The sequence below is a fragment of the Nicotiana sylvestris genome, chromosome 4 (assembly GCF_000393655.2).
Source record: "Nicotiana sylvestris chromosome 4, ASM39365v2, whole genome shotgun sequence".
In the NCBI taxonomy this organism is placed as follows: domain Eukaryota; kingdom Viridiplantae; phylum Streptophyta; class Magnoliopsida; order Solanales; family Solanaceae; genus Nicotiana; species Nicotiana sylvestris.
The window spans coordinates 178939732-178959219 of NC_091060.1; the positions used below are offsets into that span (position 1 = coordinate 178939732).

Sequence of the window (19488 nt, forward strand, 5' to 3'; positions counted from 1 at the left end):
TCAAGTATTCTTCCCTCGCTGCAGCTAACCATTGACCCTATAAAAAACCAGAGAAGTGAAGATATAACAACTCATTCAATTCTCTGACTCTAATTCCGTGCTTTGCAGTATTGACAAAAATGGCTTCTACAAAACAAAACGGCATTAGCAAAACTGCTGGAAAGCCTATTCGTTGCAGAGGTAAATTTTGATCTTTAATTATACGTTCCAAATTCACATAAATATATGAGATTGTTACACAAATAGCCGGTCACATTCAATATTTATTTTTTTTAGTCAGTATACATAGATTTTACATTGATTATACACAGTTATATATAAATTATATTTACAGGATCGTGTCGATATATATAGGATTCTTATAGTCGAGCCAAGTGGTTTATGTGGAATCTTGAAAATAATTAGAGATTTTAATTGATAAAAATTGCTGTTTTTCTTTAAAAAAATCCATTTTACTTGTTAATTAGTAGGCGTTTGGACATACAAATTGTAGGCTTTGAAAAAAAAATAGTATTTGGAGTTAAATTGAAAAATGGTATTTAGAATTTGAAATTTTGTTTGGACATGTATTTCACTTGAAAAAATATTACTATAATTTTGTGGGTGGAGAAAAAAGTATTTCTGAAAATTTTGAATATAAAAAATTCATTTTCGTAAAATTTCCAAAAACTTTTGAAATTTTATGGACAAACACACTTCGAAAAAAAAAATTTGAAAAAAGGATTTTTTTTTTTTTTTTTTATGGACAAACGGGTCCTGATTTGTGAGTGTGGTGCTGCAGCTGCGGTAGCAAGAAAACCAGGAGAAGCACTGGTGATAGAGGAAGTGATTGTGGCTCCTCCTAAAGCACATGAAGTTCGACTAAAAATCATTTGTACTTCTCTTTGTTACAGCGACATTACCTTCTGGAAGATGAAAGTATGGAATTTTTATGTTTATTTCCAAATTTAATCTCTCTTCAGTAGAATTTTTTGTTTCTGATGCCTTTTTTATTCTTCTTAGGAATTTCCTGGTTGTTTTCCAAGAATCTTGGGCCATGAAGCTTTTGGGTAAATTTTACTTCTTTTGTTTCATTTTATACGACGGTGTTTGGCTGGACATAAAATTTACAAAGAACGAAAGATTTTTGGCACATACCCCAAAAGTACCCTTTGAATTTGTGACAATAACATGTTTAAAGTCAAATCTCTCTATAATAGCATTCCTATATAATAGTTATTCACTATAAAAGCCAAAATTTTATCGAAATCGATTTTTATATTGTATTATAATATACTCCTATGTCATTTGTAACATTTCATTATAGCAGCCAAAATATCGGAACAAAAGAGGCTGTTATAGAGAGATTTGATTGTATAAAAGCATGTCATTAAGGGTAAAAAGGAACGTGTAAATTTAAGAAGTTTCAAAATATAGAAAGTTGTCATTCTTTTTTGGAATCGACAAAGAAGGAAAGAGTTGTCATAAAAAATGAAACAAACAAGCAGTATATTCCGTGATCCCTGTCAATTCCTTGGTCGTGGTTTATTTGATTTCTTGATTGAAGGCAATAGTTAACATGGCTAAGTTTGATCCAGTATGTTTTAGGAACAGAATTTGGTAATGTTTCAGCACAGGCTTAAATAAATTTTACTACAATAATATATGCTTTAAAAATGCATCTTCAAAATGCAAATGATATATGTCTCTTTGGATAGTGTTTTTTTTTCTTATTGCTTATTACTCTTTTGCTAGTCAAAGTCGAGGCATGGATTCTTATATATGACATTCTTTCTGATACCAATTCTTACTGAATTTAAGGATTGTGGAGAGTGTTGGAGAAGATGTTGAGGAGTTAAAAGAAGGAGATTCAGTTGTACCTATATTTTTGTCCGACTGTAAGGAATGTGTAGACTGTAAATCCGAGAAAAGCAACCTTTGTTCCAAATTCCCATTTGAGGTATCTCCATTGCTACATAGAGATGAAACAAGCAGATTCACTACTGTTGAAGGAGAAACTTTACACCATTTCCTGTATATATCAAGTTTTTCCGAGTACACAGTCGTAGACATTACTAATGTAACAAAGATTGATCCTGAAATCCCACCTAACCGGGCATGTCTCTTTAGTTGTGGAGTATCAACAGGTAATTTCCTGACCTCTTCTGTCTTTTTATCTTTACATGTTTTAATCATTTCTAGAGTTAGTTGTATTCTGTATCGAATTGGTATTAGCACTTGAAATCATCATTTTAGTAGTTTTACCCTATTAGGTAGCTTGGGAATAAAACAAGTTTCTTACTACTTACACTATCGATGCGTGTAAATTAGATTAATATAAGAATCCATGAACAATTTCATGTCTGATATTATCTAAATTGAGCTTTCAGGAGTAGGTGCTGCTTGGAAAACAGCAAATGTGGAACCAGGTTCAACTGTAGTGATCTTCGGTTTGGGTGCAATCGGATTAGCAGTATGTACCTCCTCCTCCTTCTTCTTGCTTTTGTCAGTATTAATAACCACTTATGCTTAATCCTGAGGATCTTTTAGGTTGCAGAAGGAGCAAGGCTATGTGGTGCTACCAGAATTATTGGTGTAGATATAAACTCTGACAAGTTTGAAATAGGTAGGTACACTAAATATTCATTGTACAACAACAACAAAAAGGGCAAACCGGTGCGCAAAGATCCCGCGTTTTCGCAGGATCCGGGGAAGGGCCACACCCCAAGGAGGTGTGATATAGGCAACTTATCCTGTGCAAGCATGAGTGACTGACTCCATGGCTCGAACCCGTGACCTATAGGTCACACGGAGACAACTTGACAGTTGCTCCAAGGCTCCCCTTCGATGTACAACAACAATAACAAAAAAGAAAATATTCGTTTTCCTCTTCTCCTTTTTTCTTATTTTTATCTTTCTCATTTGACACAGGGAAGCAATTTGGAGTCACTGATTTTATCAATTCCAACAGCTGTGGGGATAAACCTATTAGCCAGGTATGAAAAAAGATTATGCTTATTTGTGAATGAATGCATAAAACATGGTTGTAGCATTCATTCTTACAATATGGAATTTACTAACTTAGAAGCTTGACCCCTTGCCTCTTTAGCCGAGGGTCTAGCGAAAACAACCTTTCTGCTCTACCAGGGTAGGGGTATCACACTACCCTACCCTGACCCAACTTGTGGGAGCTCACTTGGTTTGTTGTTGTTATTGTAGAAGCTAGACAACTTATAGTTATATGGCAATGATCCTTATCCTATGCTAAAACTCTCATAATTTGTTTTCCTTTTTCTAAACAGGTGATAATTGAGATGACTAATGGAGGTGCTGACTATTGTTTTGAATGTGTTGGTCTGGGAACACTTGTGCAGGAAGCGTTCGCCTGCTGTCGAAAGGTCTCCCCCATATAACTCTTACACTAATCAACAAAATAATGAGAACAAACTCATACCTAATACCTTTGGATATAAAATGCAGGGTTGGGGGAAAACAGTTGTTTTAGGAGTTGATAAGCCAGGGGCACAGCTGAACTTGAATTCTTTTGAGGTTCTTACGAGTAGGAAAACTCTCACAGGAGCACTCTTTGGTGGTCTCAAACCAAAATCCGATGTTCCTATCCTTGTTAAACGTTATCTTGATAAGGTAATTAATCGTTCTGCTTATGTTTGTTGCGATTCTTTTCAAGCGACAAGCTGCATTTCAATTATAAAGTAATGGGATTCATTTGAATAACATTAGTCCTTGCCTTTTTCGTGGCTTTAGGAATTGCAATTGGACAAGTTTGTGACACATGAAGTGAATTTTGAAGACATCAACAAGGCTTTCGATTTACTTATTCAAGGAAAGAGCCTACGCTGTGTTATTTGGATGGACAAGTGATTTATCTCACTGCAGCCTGCGCCATAATAAGTATTCCCTTGTTCTTTAGTTATTGAACCTCAACTTTCGAAATCCGTCTTACTCGCCTAAGAAAAAAAGCTCCTGTAATAGATGAACAGTAGGCAATTGTTTTTCCAATATTAAGTTAATATCTGTTTTTGTGGGAACAAACAAGATCATCAATGCCAAAGTTCTGTTCATACATTTGCATGTTTATGTTGGATTTTCTGTGTCTTACTATCCTAAGACACAGTAAAAGCACTAGATGCACCAGTATAATACAAGTTTGGTGATTCTTTCGTTTTCTTTGTTGATCCAAAATGCCTTAAGCGATAAACGCCAAGATTAGCCTCGTCTGGTACTTCCCATTCAAGTGTAGCATAACCATAACTATTCACATTAGCAGTAGCATTTGCAGCAGCAGCCACACTCGTACTATTTTCTGCTTGCCATTTAAAGATCAAGCAAAAATCGTCGTCGTCATATGTAGGTATCCATCTTTTGCCTTGTAGCATTTCTACTACAGCAAATGTGCCTTCAGTAAGTAAGTCATATCTTGGATTTGCACTCCAGAATGTAGCAATTGCTTTGTCACCCTTTTTAAATGTTCCTGATTTTGGTACATTTATGTCTTGTTTAATATCACCAAAATTTATGCCTTGTGGAGGTGAGTCACCCGTAGGATTTGGTAGTAGACTAAGTTGAATTGACAAAAGATTTGGAGGTGAAGGTCCTTTAGGAATTTGTTCTCCTTTTGCCATAGATTCAGCTAACTTCTCGAATTCTTGAATATATGCTGATAATGTATGGGGACCATATAGTGTAGATGCAGCCTGTCCAAATTTTTGACATTCAACACTTTTAAAATGTAACAAAATTTAAGGTTATAACATGCTACCATTATATTTTGACCTTGTTATAACATGTTATTTACTTCATTTTTTAGGTGAGCCATTAGACTTAATATTGACAGTTATATGTTGTAACATAAACTGATATAAAAAGAATTATACTCTGATAGTGAATTACCGTTACTGACTATATTCCTTCCATGAGGTTCAAACATTTATTATAAATACATATATAGCTCGAGTCAAATTTCCTAGGATTTGGCCCTTCATAGGAAGGTGTGGAAGTCGAGCATTAGGGTTTTAGGTTAGGATGTGCTTGAGTCCGAGGGTGAGGCTAGTTTGATAGGGTTGGCCATAGCTTGCTAGTGGTTAATGTTGTGTTCACACTATCTTTCCGTTTTCATAGCATCGAGGCTTATTTTCTGGTTTTGTTATTGCATTTCTAACTATTTTCTAGTTCTTATGATGCTGTTATTATTTCTTTGGTTTCTGTTTGATGGTACTAATATATTGTCTCTTCCCTTCTCTCTCGTCTTTCCCGTCTTCTTGCGCCGAGGATCTTTCGGAAACAACGTCTCTACTCCTTCGGGGTAGGGATAAGATCTGCGTACACACTACCCTCCCCAGACCCTACTTGTGGGATTTTAGTGGGTCATTATTGTTGTTGTTGATATAGTTCGAGTCAAAAGTAAGTATTAGTACCTCATATCTTTGTTGCTCGTATTCTTCAAAAGTTGATATATACTGTGAGTAAGCGTTGGTTAGGCCTGCTATGACAACATTTTCGTCGTCAAATTCGCCATTTCCACTGCTTATTAGTGTTTCTTTCACTGCTTCTCTTAATCGACGACCAGCCATTGTTGTAAATTCTGTACATGTTGTGCATAATTTAGTAGTATTACCTTTGTACCAAAAGAATGAGAAGTCCCAAGAACCAACACATATGAAATTGTACATTGTTTCTTATTAATTATTTTGAAAAAAATCTACATAATAATATATATACAAGCATACATCATAATTTTTATAAGGATTTATAGTTAGTAATTATTTAGAAAAAGTCATAATCTAATCATTACCTCCTGGCACAGAGAGAATGATGAGACTTCCCAGCCTAATAATTTGAATTGGAAGTATTGCTGGCTGCCAAAAAAAAGAAGAAAAAAAAAACCAAGATTCATCAATAAATTTACTCTATTGACAAATGAAATCAAGAAAATGTTTTTAATGTAGAATTTTCTATTTTTCCTTTAATTTTCTTAATGGGCCTTACCGCCCATGGATAGGGCCAGAACATCTCTCCGGTATCCAGCAAAACAGTTTTGGGCTTTTGACAGCCCACTTGATATGGGCTTGGTTCTCTTAACACATCTCTTAGCTTCTTCCAAAATGGATTTATCTGTAAAGCAGATCAAATCTTCATCCTTAAACACAACAAAAATGTTAAAGAGAATGTAAAATATTAACCTAAATAGCCGTCACCCAACTGCTTAAACTAAAAATAGCTGACGGATGTATAATATATGTAAAATTCATATATAATATATATGTATAATCTATGTATATCCGTCATGAAAAATAAACTGTAAATCTGGCTATTTGTGTAAAGATCACGAGTTTATTTTCATGATTATAGAAAATGAATTGATCCCTGACCTCGGTATCACCTTGCTGGAAACCAAAAACACCAGGCCCATCAGTAGTTCCAGCAGCAAATCCTGGGCCCAATGCTGCAGGGCATGTTTGGACAACCTTATTCCCTTCTAATTGAACTTTAATATTTGTAAAGTTCAGATACACGTGGCGATAATCAATCTTCCCTGTCAATTCTTGTTTAGCAGAAGTGAAAAGCTCAACAGCCTTTTGAAACTGTCTCTCTCCAATAATCTTTGTACTCAAGATTTCATCTGGATATCTGTAGTTAAAAAGTCCATTAGAAATTAAAGCCCAATTTAAATAACGGGCTGAAAAAGGAAGTACTCTTTAAGTCGTGAAAATAGCACAGGCTAACCAGTTTTTAGACTGATAATTGAAAAATAGCCAGCATTTATAAAGTCATTGAAAATAAACACGAAAAGTTCTAGCATAATATGCTAGATTATTGAGCTCATGCGTATAAACTTCCAGCATATAATATTGGAATTCTAGCACACAGAAAGTTCCAGCATAATATATTGGATTATGGTGTATAAACTTTTAGTATATTATGTTGGAACTCCGGCGCATTATGAAATTACAGAGCACATTATGCTGGAATCTTATATGTAAAAAATTCAAACTCCAGCATATTATGTTGGAATTTATCCGGATTTTTAAGAGTGTTTTTGTTCAGATTTTATCTTTAAATGAAAAAGTTCCTAAATTTCGATTACTTTTAAAATTGTGACTATTTTTCAATTACCAGATATAAATCCGGCTATTTCTGGGATTTTTTTCCTTTTAAGTCTTACCCAGGCCCACGGCCCACACAAAGTTGGTCATTGCCATGACAAGAAGAGTGATTAAAATCACAAGGTAATCCACTATCAATGCAAAATGCTCCACGCACATTTGGGCTGACATCTCCAACATTTGATTGGCAAAATGCTCCTACAAATTTCAATTCTTTGTTCTTCCTCACCTTAAACCCTTGGCTTGTTGTGTTTGCACAAGTTTTTCCTCCTGTGGGCTTGATTTTAGATGCTTTATAGAACAAGGCTTGGTTGCTACCTGATCCATAAAGAAAGATTTAAGTTACAAACACTAACGATATAAAGACTTTATACACAATTAGTGAATAGGATGATAGCATATTAGATGGAATACAATTTTTATCAAGTAAACCGGTTAGTGCTTTTATCAAAATATTTACTCGTAGTTACCTTATAGGTAATTTTACTAACTTAATCTCAAAAGTTAACTTATTTAGACGAGAATTTGCCAAGACGACAAAAAGGAGACTACAACTTATTCTTTCAGCCAATGACATCCCCCCTTCCCCCCTCCCCCGATTAATACTGGACAAGCATGTATAACATAACACATGAACCCAATATTGAGAAACATATCAACATGGATTTGGTTTTGGAATCACAACTCTTGAAGTTGAGTTAGGTTCAACGTCTTTGATCACATTATGCAAACATATATTTTAAACTGTCAGTACATAGTATTAAAATCATATGAGTAATAAATACTCATTGAAGTCTTGTGTTTGTGTTCATCACAAACAAAATGAGTATTAATTTTACCTACCTAACACCTTAGAGTAAGTGGTAGAATTTGTAGAGGAATTTTTCTCCTGAGAAGCAAACCAGTCCTCAAAGAACCTAGCAGCTGCACCCTTGTTATCTCCACTGATGAGTTTGTTGTCTCTGCTCATTGAAGTTCCATGTGTTGCAAACCAGCTGAATGCACCAACACTTTTTCCAGTCTCTCCATCCACAAATTTCAATAGGGTCATTAGAGTATCAACATTGTTAACATATTTGGACCTCTCTTCTTTAGGGTTGAATATATATGCACTTGGACTCCTGTTTATACCTGCATTCTCTAGATCCCCTACATAAATATTTAAAAAAGGAATTAAATTCCATCGAAGGGTAGATTAGTAAAGAGGGCAAAATAATCAACTACAATCGATTAAATTACGTTTTTATTTTGCGTATTCTAAGAGAAATTCTATGGAGATGCTTGGAGACAAAAGGTGTGCCGGTTTCCTACATTATGACGATTAAGGACATGTATGATTGGGTTAAAACTCGGGTTAAGACAGTAGGAGGTGACTTTGAGCATTTTCCAGTTGTAATGGGGTTACACCAAGGTTCTGCGCTAAGTCCGTTCTTATTCGCCCTGGTGATGGACGCGTTGACACACCATATTCAAGGGGAGGTGTCATGGTGCATGCTATTCGCCGATGATATAGTTCTGATTGATGAGTCGCGAGTTGGTGTTAACGAGAGGTTGGAGGTTTGGAGACAGGCTCTTGAGTCTAAGGGTTTCAACCTGAGCAGGACGAAGACAGAATACCTGAAGTGTAAGTTCAGCGCTGAGTCGGGGGAAGTGGGCGTGGATGTGAGGCTTAAATCACAGGTCATCCCAAGTAGAGACAACTTTCAAGTACCTTGGTTCGGTTATCCAGGAATGAGGGGAGATCGACGAGGATGTCACACACCGTATTGGGGTAGGATGGATGAAGTGGAGGTTAGCATCTGGAGTCCTGTGTGACAAGAGAGTGCCACCGACACTCAAAGGTAAGTTCTATAAACCGGTGGTTAGACCGACCATGATGTATGGAGCTGAGTGTTGGCCTGTTAAGAACTCACATATCTAGAAGATGAGAGTAGCAAAAATGAGGATGTTCTGGTGGATGTGCGGGTACACTAGGATGGATAAGATTAGGAATGATGATATTCAGGAGAAGGTGCACGTCGTCCTATTGATGATAAGATGCGGAAACGAGGCTCAGATGGTTCAGACATGTTCAGAGGAGAAGCCCAGATGCTCCGTTACGGAGGTGTGAGCGTCTGGTTGTGGAGGGTGAGAGGAGAGGTAGAGGGCGGCCTAAGAAGTATTGGGGAGAGGTGATCAGGCAGGATATGGCGATGCTTCAGATTTCCGAGGACGTGACACTTGATAGGAAGATGTGGAGATCGAGTATTAGGATTGTAGGTTAGGATGTAATTGAGTATTGTCTTTCTTCGTACCATTATGGGACTAGTATGGTAGGGTTTTTTGTCTAAGATAGCTAGTGACAATGATGTCTCTTACTATTTTCGCTTTCGAGTGCATGACCTATTTACTAGTCATCGCTTTCGCTTTTTCTTTGCATCTTTCTTCTGGATTGTATGTTGTTTCTACTTTTCCTATAATTTCTCTCGTGATACTAATATTGTTTCCTTTTGTCCTTTGTCTTGAGCCGTGGGTCTTTCGGAAACAACCTCCCTACTCATGCGGGGTAGGGGTAAGATATGCATACACACTACCCTCCCCAGATCCCATTAGTGAGATTTTACTGGGTTGTTGTTGTTGTTGTATATTCCCCACTCCCAACTTGTGGGATTATACTTGATTTGTTGTTATTGTTGTTGTGTATGGTTACTAAAACTAAAATTACAAATTATTTTTCGTATTCGAACTTTATCCACTAGTATAACATTTAATTCACTAAATACTTTACCAACTATGACAATTAGGTCATAAAACCTTTTTGTCTCATTAAAAAAAAATTCAATCTCACTAAACTTTACCACTATAACGGCAAAACCTACCATCAAAATGATTTTACTAGTATAGTGATAAATTTTTGTAACTATAATATTATAGTGAAAAGCTTAAGTTACTTTAATGTGACAAAAAGGAATTTTTGTGATTTTCTTGTTAAAGCAGGTAAAGTTAGTAATCATATGTGAAACTAACTCCAACTAAATTACACCCATATATATAGGACGATATCAACGAATATAACTTAAATCCTAAACAAGAAATCAGAATAAGCCCTTTTTACTTTCTTTTTCTTCTTACCTTAGTGTTATATATATATAATGATTGATTTCTTACCTTTGTTGATAAAGATGGAACCAGGCTTTAGATTGTCATGAGCTTGGACAATGCTGTGTTCAATAGCAGTAACAATGGCCTCAAATGACTGAGGAACAAAGCCAAGTGAAGTTACAGTATAGGTCACATATTGCAAGTAACCTCCTGGACCAGCATGAGTATGTGTCCCACTTATTGCAATATTTTCTTCACTGTATAAATTTCCATACCTTCATATATACAAACAAAGTATTAACACAATTGTTTAAGATATAACATTTTCTACTACGGCGCAGCAATTCTATGTTACATAGATTTTTCATTATACCTTAACGTGTTCGTAACGAATTAATATAACATAGCTAGGAGTGAGTACTTAGTGTAAATCTTTTTAAATGCACTAAACATTAGTCCAAAAGAAAATTTGTATGTATATCTATACTCATCTGTTTCAATTTGCTCGCCTCGTTTACTTTTATTTGTTTCACTATACTAAAAATATATTTTTATTTTTACTTGTCCATTTAGCAAATCAATAGAAACACAATAATTTTTTCTTTGTTTTACCCTTAACATTAACTACTCATGTCACTGGTACTATCTTTCTGTCTTTGACCTATCGATTGAGGGGTGCTTCTTATCGTATCTGTGGTGCGCCCTATCGCCCTAAATCTAAGCGATGGAAGCCTCACTATCTTTGTATGCTTTCGCCGCTCGTTATCATTAAAACTGTGGTTAGGATTTTTAGATTTGGGAGTGTTAACGCCGAGTGTCGCGCGGGCCTTCATTCTTGAAAGGGCTAAAAGTAGCGCCTTCGCTTTGTTTGTAATGAAAAGGAAAGAGAAGATCTTCCACAAACCCTTTCCTAGGACTTTTTGAAATGCTATCATTGTCATGGATAAAATTATAAAATATATACTTCTTTATTTTTCTTAAAGGAGATGCAAAGTCAAAAGTGGACTATTATAAATGAAAGGAGGGAGTATCATATTTTGATTCGGCATCAAATTTAGGAAAGAAATGAAGATTTTTAAAGTTTGCGAATTTAAACATGTCATAACATTTGTGTGACTATATTTCATTATTAAGAGTAAACGATAAATTTAAAGTTAATTGTTTCAAATTATAGCAACGTGTTACTATTTTGTGAACGGATTAATAAGAAAATAGTACCAAACAAATTAAATAGGATGGAGTTACTTTTTATGCTCCATGTAACACGATACACTTTTTCTTTTTAGTCTTTTTAAAAAAATAATACCTTTCTATGTTTGAGAATTCTAACGTTATACTTTTTATTTCACCTTCCTGAAATATTTGTATTGACATATAAAAAAGACATGACATATTTAAGATCATTTTTTTAAAGTACTTCGATTATAGTATATTCAAACAACTTTTTTTTTTTTTAAAAAAAAAGCTTTACCTTCCGGGAAATATCGTCAAATAAAATGAAACTGGACGAAGTAATTAAAAAAAGGGCAGTTCGAGTGCACTAAGCTCCCGCTATGCGTGGGGTCCGAGGAAGGGCCGGACCACAAGGGTCTATGGTACGCAGTCTTACCCTGCATTTCTGCAAGAGGCTGTTTCCACGACTTGAACCTGTGACCTCCTGATCACATGACTGCAACTTTATCAATTACGCCAAGACTCTCGTTCAAGGACGAAGTAATTAGTGACTAGAAATTATGGTACGTACCTTAATTTTAGTCTCTCAAGTACCTTAATTGTCACAAGTTGTGAAGCCATCCCTGCATCAAGATTGACAAAAGCAAACCTCGGACCTTTTGAACTTTCAGCAACAATGAAAGTCCTAGCTCTTAACCTAAAATGTATACCGCCAGTAACTTGATCAAAATTACCGTAACCCATCATGTTCACTTGAGCAGCTGGTCCTGTCATGTCATAACTTCCAACTCCTATCAAGTATTCCCCATTGACACTTCTAATTATCGAACAACCTAAAATCAGAAAAATACTTAATAAAATCTCTGTTTTTCTTCTCATTTTGGTTTGTGAAGGAAATTTTCTAGATAGCTTTCAGAATATATGAGGGTTGTGTACTTAGGTTAGTGTAAAAATTGGGAATTCCTAGGAGTTGTCGGGAGTAAGTGACATAGACCTTAGATGTTTTATCTTTTAATTATACTATGAAGAAATTTAGTAGGCATTTGGACATAAAAATAGTAATTTTTGAAAAAAAGTAGTATTTGCAGTTTTGTAAGAGGGGAAAAAAATTTCTAAAATTTTTGATAAAATAGTCAAATTTTGCGAAATATTTCCAAAAGCTTGCAAAATTTCATAGACATATATATATATATATTATTTTTTGTTTTGTTTTTGTTTTTGTTTTTGGACAACCGGTGCCTTAGTTGGTATCACTTCTTAGGCCGCTCCGAACGTGAAAGTTTGGGAAAGCTGAGTCTTGTTTGTTATGTTGGAATTGTACCTCTTTTTACGGCTCGTATTTTAGCTGTTTGTTTTTCAAATTCGTTCGGATCAGAGTGTGCATTTAGAGTTATTATTGTGGTAAGGTCTTTGTAAACGCTACCGTTATTATTGTTATTTTATTTGGCGCAATATCGACATTTATACCATATGAAAATTAAGAAAATAATATGAGTGATGACTAAGAAGGAAATCACTCAAATGAAAGTGAGTCAATCAAAGTTGCATTTCGAATAAAATTGGCCAGTAGTATCTTAAAGCTTTAGTAAAGTTGCCCCACAGATTTTGAGTGCACACCCCCACGTTTCCTCTTCCTTTGCAGCTTAGGATTAACTGTAAAAGTTTATGGAGGTAGCACATATATTTTGTATTAAAAATAATTATATGTTGGTTGCTATCGTTAAAAGGTTGATCCAAATTAGACATAATCTGCTAAGGTTTAAAATTAAATGGGTCTATAAGACATCTCCTAAAGTATGTGGTCTCATGTGTAGATACCCGGATGTAACTTCTAATTTAATGATGGGCTAAATTAGAATTACATAAACACGTCCAACTATAAATGAGTTATGGTCCCCAAATTAGACGTAAGGTTCTTTTCTAATATTCCATCATTGGAAAAGTGAGAGTCGTCTTCTGTGTAATTCCTACGTCTCGGTTGGAAGACCACTAACCATAAGACAACGAGTTTCATCCATTCCCATGGATTCAGTTACGCTTCCGCATTCAGTTTTATTCTTGATGATTTGATACGATAGTTCTTGGGTAAAGATGATGGTGTTCATCTTTAAAGTATTTTTTAGTTCTAACAATTGGTATCAGAGCCTATATCATATTAACTCATTAAGAATTAACTTTCCGTGAATATATTTTCAGCACTGCTTTTGGAAAATATTTTCTGACACCTCACGTCTCTTTGGGATTCATGTGCTATCCCTATTCATGTTGTTGCAAATAAATGAATAAGAATAAAGTAGAAACATAATACTTTGTATATATTTATGTTGTCTGCTTTAAGAAGAATAAAAATACATATACGATGATCCAAGGTTGCCGCTATTATGACATGATAATTCAGAATCATTAATTTTTCTTAAGGTTTGCCGCCTTTAAGTTTACATATTCACTTATTTGTTTTAATTTAACTTTCGGTGGTTTAAGTTGTGAATATAAAATAAATTGAAGAACTGAAGTTTTGGATGTGGCATGAATATAGTTCTTTGGAATTGGAGGTATTATGTTTGCTGCCAGAAACGTTTATTATGTTTGTGGATTTACTTATTTAGTTAATCTTTTCTTGTTTTATGATTATATAAAAATAAAAATAAACAGGATATTAGCAGCAACTATTTCTTCCAGTTAAGGACAAATATAAAGCTCCTGCAACATTTAAATTTTGAATAAAGAAAAAACAAATCCTCCTTTGCTGCTAGAAAAGTTTAGTTCAGTAAGTAACTTTTATTTATTTATGTTTTGTTTGGTGAATTAAATATGTTAGATTCATCGGTTTAAGTACTGGCAGCTGTTAACTTTTGTGGTTAATTCAGCTTTTGGGCCTATCACAATTTATTTGACTTGAAAATATACATATTTCAGTTTAGAGAATTTAAAGTTGGATATTGGTATAATTGTATATATTTTGAGATAAATAAAATCGAAGCTTAATGTTGCCAAAGTGACCTTTCTTGTGGAGATTTATTTATTTTGAAATATAAAAGGTTGTGTATGCGTAACCTATTTGAATATTGATCGGCCCACATGAAAGTTATTGTTTAACAGAATTACATGTGCATCTTGTGGTAATAAATGCATGATAATTATTTGGTTTTACGTGTGAATGATAAATCGGCCCAACGGAAGATTTGTTATTTGACATGTTCTTTATTATCAGCGTTTGATTACTACACCAAGATATCACTTACAAGTTAATATTTTGTCCTAATATGAAATATTAATGAAGTGCCAAATTGTCACGACCCAAAACTCTAACCTGTCGTGATGGCGTCTATCGTGGTGCTAGGCAAACCGACACACTTCCAAACACTTCAATATTTCATTTAAAAAATATCAAAGCTTTTCATATTAAAAACTTCATAAAAGAGTTCAACTCAAAAGCAAAATGCGGAAAAGATAGCCCAACATCGGGGTGTCACTAAGTCATGAGCATCTACAACCGGTCTAGAATCAAAGTTTACAATAATCTGTCAAATGCCATAAAAACAGAAATAAAGACAACAATGGAAGGAGAGACAAGGGCTGTGGACGTCCGACAGCTACCTCGTAGATCTCCGATAGTCAGCTGCGCACGAGCTCAACATCCTCTGCGACCTGGTCTTACCTGGATTTGCAAACAAGGTGCAGGGAGTAACGTGAGTACTTCCAACTCAGTAAGTAACAGAAGTAAATAAGGAACTGAGAAGTAGTGACGAGCTATGTAAATACAGTTATCTCAATATCTTTCAAATACGAACAGTCACGCTTTCAAATTCATTAGTTTAAGTCACATCAGTACGTGCCCAAGTAAACCAGATATCAAGTCTCCCAAAAATTTGATCAAGAAGGACAAATAACAACTAAGTGAACAACAATCTGAAAGCAATTACAATCTCTCAAGGCAACAGTCACTCAGCTTATATCAACAACTGAATCACTCGGCTCTCAGCCCTCAATAATCATACTCAATAGGTACCTGCACTCACTAGAGGTGTGCAGACTCCGGAGGGGCTCCTTCAACCCAAGCATTGTATCACTACGGCATGTAGCCCGATCCAATATATAAATAACCATAAGACTCGTTGCGACGTGCAACCCGATCCAATTAGATAATCAGCCCGAAGGATCGTTGTGGCGTGCAACCCGATCCAATATATACATATATATATATCTCTGAGACTCGTTGTGGCGTGCAACCCGATCCATATACACTCATATAGCTCACAGCTCGGCACTCAGGCTCTATCTTAGTCACCAACCTCACCAGTCCCTCGGGCTCTCAAAAAGCATAGAATTCAGGCCAAACAGAGATAAGTACATGTATCAATGATAAGTAGGAGGGAATGGAGGTAAAATATGCAAGTAATATCATGACTAAGAACAAAACAACAAATAGCAGTTAATTCAGTAAGTACACGATCCCACGGATCTCAACAGTGATATCACAAGGCCTAAGCATGATTTCTAGCATGAAGTGCAATCAATTTCCATAAAAACAAAGAGAACACGTAGTAAACAGTAGGCTAATCGATTCTACAGTCTCACAGGATGGACCAAGTCACAATCCCTATGGTGTACGCCCACACGCCCGTCACCTAGCATATGCGTCACCTCTAAAATAGTCATACGACACGATGTCCGGGGTTTCATACCCTCAAGAACAGATTTATAATCGTTACTTACCTCAAACCGAGCAAAATCCTACTCTATGATGTCTTTGCCTCTCAAATCGGCCTCCAAACATCCCGAATCTAGCCAAAAGTAATACAATACAATCAATATACACCAAAGAACCAATTCCACAAGAAAAACTACTTAATTGGACTCCAATCCTGAAATCGACTCATCCACGTCTCGAAATCCGACAAAAATTACAAAACTAGAAAGCCCATTCATTCACGAGTCTAACCAAATCAATTTCATCAAAATCCGACATCATTTGCTCCCTCAAATCCCCAAAATCCATGCTCCAAAATTCTAAGCCCTAACCCCCAATTTTCACTTCAAACCTCCACTAATTAGGTGAGAAATCAACGGAAAAATACCATGGCTAATGATAATAGAGCTCAAGCAACTTACCTCAGTGAATATCCTTGAATCCCCTTCAAAAATCATCCCAAAAGCTCCAGAGCCCGTGTTCAAAATGATAGAAATGAGCAAAAATTCGCGAAGTCTTCTATTTATAGGTTCTGCCCAAGCTTTTTCGCACTTGCGGCTCAATATGCGCACCTGCGGTGCCGCTTTTGTGCAAAAAATCTCCGCATCTGTGAAAAATCACTTAAAATCCCTGGACCGCTTCTACGCCTCTAGACCGCATCTACTATCATCGCAGGTGCGGAATTGACATCGCACATGAGGACAACACACGCACCTGCGCCCTCTCTTCCGCGACCATCGCAGGTGCGTGAACTTCATCGCACATGCGCCTTATGCCCAGCTCCTCCAATCTCGCATTTGCAATCCCCCGCTCGCTTCTGCGGGCTCGCACCTGCGATGAGACATCCACAAGTGCGATTATGACAGCTGAGTTCCAACTTCAGCACCTCCTCCAACTTTCAAACTCTTCGTTAGCCATCCGGAATCACCCCGAACCCCTCGGGACCTCAACCAAATATACCAACAAGTTATATAACCCCATACGAACTTAGTCGAACCTTCGAATCACTCAAAACAACATCAAAACACCAAATTACCCTCGGATTCAAGCCTAAGAACTTCTAAACTTTTAAATTTCGCAAACGACACCGAAACCTATCAAATCACGTCCGAATGACCTCAAATCTTACACACACATCACAAATGATGCCACGAATCTACTCCTACTTACGGAAATCCATTCCGACATCGATATCAAAATTTTCACTGTCGACCGAAATCGCCAAATTTCCAACTTTCGCCAATTCAAGCCTAATTCTACTGCGGACCTCCAAAACACATTCCGGACACACTCCTAAGTCCAAAATCATCTAACAGATCTAACTGAATTCTTAAAATTCAAATCCGAGATCCTTTACACATAAGTCAATATCTGGTTGACTTTTCTAACTTAAGCTTCTTATAAAGAGACTAAGTGTCTCAAATCCTTTCTGAAACTACTCCATACCTAAACCAACTGACCTGACATATCCTAATATAGCTGAAGAACACAAAAAAATCAAAAATGGGGAAATATGGCTATAACTCTCGATACGACCGGCCGGATCGTTACACCGGTACCTTGAGATGAAATTTACCTTTATCAATTTATCTTCATTTTGATTTAAGTATTATGTGAGCTTATTTCGTTGTCTGTTGTTCTCTAATTCAGCTGAAATGTACTATTTACTTGATTCATATAGGAGAAACCATTTTGGAAGATGGACACAAAAGAGAAAATTGAAGCATGTGAAAAAATTAAGAACGAAGAAAATGTACTATTCAAAGCAGGGAAGTTTCAAAGTGCCTCAAGGAAGTATGAGAAGGAATGTAATAGTTTTGCATTCTTGAAATGTCCAAATTAATATACTTTGATCTATGTATATAATGTACCAGAAAAATGATCCTGACCCCGGTATCGCCTTGCTGGAAACCAAAAACACCAGGCCTATCAGTAGTTCCAGTAGCAAATCCTGGGCCCAATGCTGCAGGCCATGTTTGGACAACCTTATTCCCTTCTTATTGAACTTTAATATTTGTGAAGTTCAGATAAACAGGGCGATAACCAATCTTCCCTGTTAATTCTTGTTTAGTTGAAGTGAAAAGCTCAACGACCTTTTGAAACTGTCTGTCTCCAATAATCTTTGTACTCAAGATTTAATCTGGATATCTGTCGTTAAAAAACCCATTAGAAATTGAAGTCCAATTTAACTAACGGGCGGAAAAAGGAAGTGAAAATTGCACCAGCTAGCTAGTTTTCGGTACTAATTGAAAAATAGCCAGTATTCGCAAAGCCATTGAAAAATAACCACTATTTTGCTGAAATACAAAAAGTTTCAGTATAATATGCTGGAATATGGAGCTCTTGCGTATAAACTTATAGCATATTATGTTGGAACTCCAGCACGCGGGAAGTTCCAGCATAATACACTGGATTATGGTCTATGGAGTTCTACCATATTATGTTGGAATTCCAACATATTATGCTGGAATCTCATATGTAAAAGATCTGAACTTCAGTAGATAATGCTGAATTTTTTCGGATTTGTTCAGATTTTATCTTTACAAAAAGTGACTAAATTTTGAGTACTTTTAAATTATGACTATTTTTCAATTACCAGTTATAAATCTGGTTATTTCTAATATTTTAAAAGTACATTTTAAGTTTTACCTAGGCCCAAGGCCCACACAGAGTTTTTCATTGCCATGGCAAGAAGAGGAAGAAATTTAAAAATAGCCAGATTTACAACTGGTCATTCAAAAATAGCCACAGTTTCAAAAGTAATTGAAATTTAGCCATTGTTCATGTAAAGATAAATCTGAGCGAAAATACTGTTCAAACCCCGGAAAATATGCCCGTATATTATACTGGAGTTCCAGCATAAGTATGCTTGAACTCCAGCATATTATACGGGAGATCCAACATAGTTATCCTGGAACTCCCATATAATATGCTGGAGTTCAAGTATAAGTACACTAGAACTCCAGTATAATATACAGGAGTTCCAGCAAGTAAAAATGTCCAGTATAATATACTGAAGTTTGGAGCACCAGTGCTCCAGTCTCCCGTATATTATACAAGAGTCAGCAAAGTGTACTGGTCCAGCATAATATGCTGGAGTTCGTACACAAATGCACCCGAACTCCCGTATATTATACGGGATCGGACTTTGTTGCAGCAAATAGTGGCTATTTTTCATTGACTTCGTAAACGGTGGCTATTTTTGATTGACCAATCTGAAAACTGGCTATACCGTGCTATTTTGACGCAAGAAGAGTGATTAAAATCACAAGGTAATCCACTATCAATGCAAAATGCTCCAAGCAGATTTGGGCTGACAACTCCAACATTTGATTGGCAAAATGCTCCAACAAATTTTAATTCTTTGTTCTTCATGTCACACCCCATAAGTTTAACAACTTTGATATCGTTATATATATATATATATATATATATATATAT

At 35.9% G+C, this 19488-nt stretch overlaps 2 protein-coding genes across 2 annotated transcripts in view; one reads left to right on the forward strand and one right to left on the reverse strand.

Annotated features, from left to right (window-relative positions):
* LOC104214572 (alcohol dehydrogenase-like 7) lies at positions 1–4065 on the forward strand. The gene is made up of 10 exons (XM_009764260.2): positions 1–180; positions 782–918; positions 1003–1049; positions 1801–2126; positions 2370–2452; positions 2530–2605; positions 2911–2975; positions 3282–3377; positions 3460–3624; positions 3745–4065. The coding sequence occupies exons 1-10, from the start codon at positions 120–122 to the stop codon at positions 3859–3861; spliced, it is 1173 nt and encodes a 390-aa protein (XP_009762562.1). The 5' UTR covers positions 1–119; the 3' UTR covers positions 3862–4065.
* The window catches only part of LOC104214576 (neutral ceramidase 2-like), a 25826-nt gene continuing 10132 nt past the window's right edge, over positions 3795–19488 (reverse strand). Inside the window, exons 6-15 of the mRNA XM_070173997.1 lie at positions 14818–14878; positions 11929–12190; positions 10251–10459; positions 7947–8252; positions 7163–7421; positions 6369–6627; positions 5986–6111; positions 5792–5855; positions 5415–5581; positions 3795–4694 (exon numbers count right to left, since the gene is read on the reverse strand). Coding sequence (XP_070030098.1) covers positions 4104–4694; positions 5415–5581; positions 5792–5855; positions 5986–6111; positions 6369–6627; positions 7163–7421; positions 7947–8252; positions 10251–10459; positions 11929–12190; positions 14818–14878 — 2304 coding nt within the window. The 3' untranslated portion in view covers positions 3795–4103. The remainder of the gene's footprint in view (positions 4695–5414; positions 5582–5791; positions 5856–5985; positions 6112–6368; positions 6628–7162; positions 7422–7946; positions 8253–10250; positions 10460–11928; positions 12191–14817; positions 14879–19488) is intronic.

Bases quoted from the DNA above. Each gene is read 5' to 3' on its own strand.
- LOC104214572 (XM_009764260.2), top strand. From the start codon at position 120: ATGGCTTCTACAAAACAAAACGGCATTAGCAAAACTGCTGGAAAGCCT. The intron at 3,378-3,459 runs GTCTCCCCCATA...TATAAAATGCAG, and splicing joins CGTTCGCCTGCTGTCGAAAG to GGTTGGGGGAAAACAGTTGT. The intron at 3,625-3,744 runs GTAATTAATCGT...TCGTGGCTTTAG, and splicing joins TTAAACGTTATCTTGATAAG to GAATTGCAATTGGACAAGTT.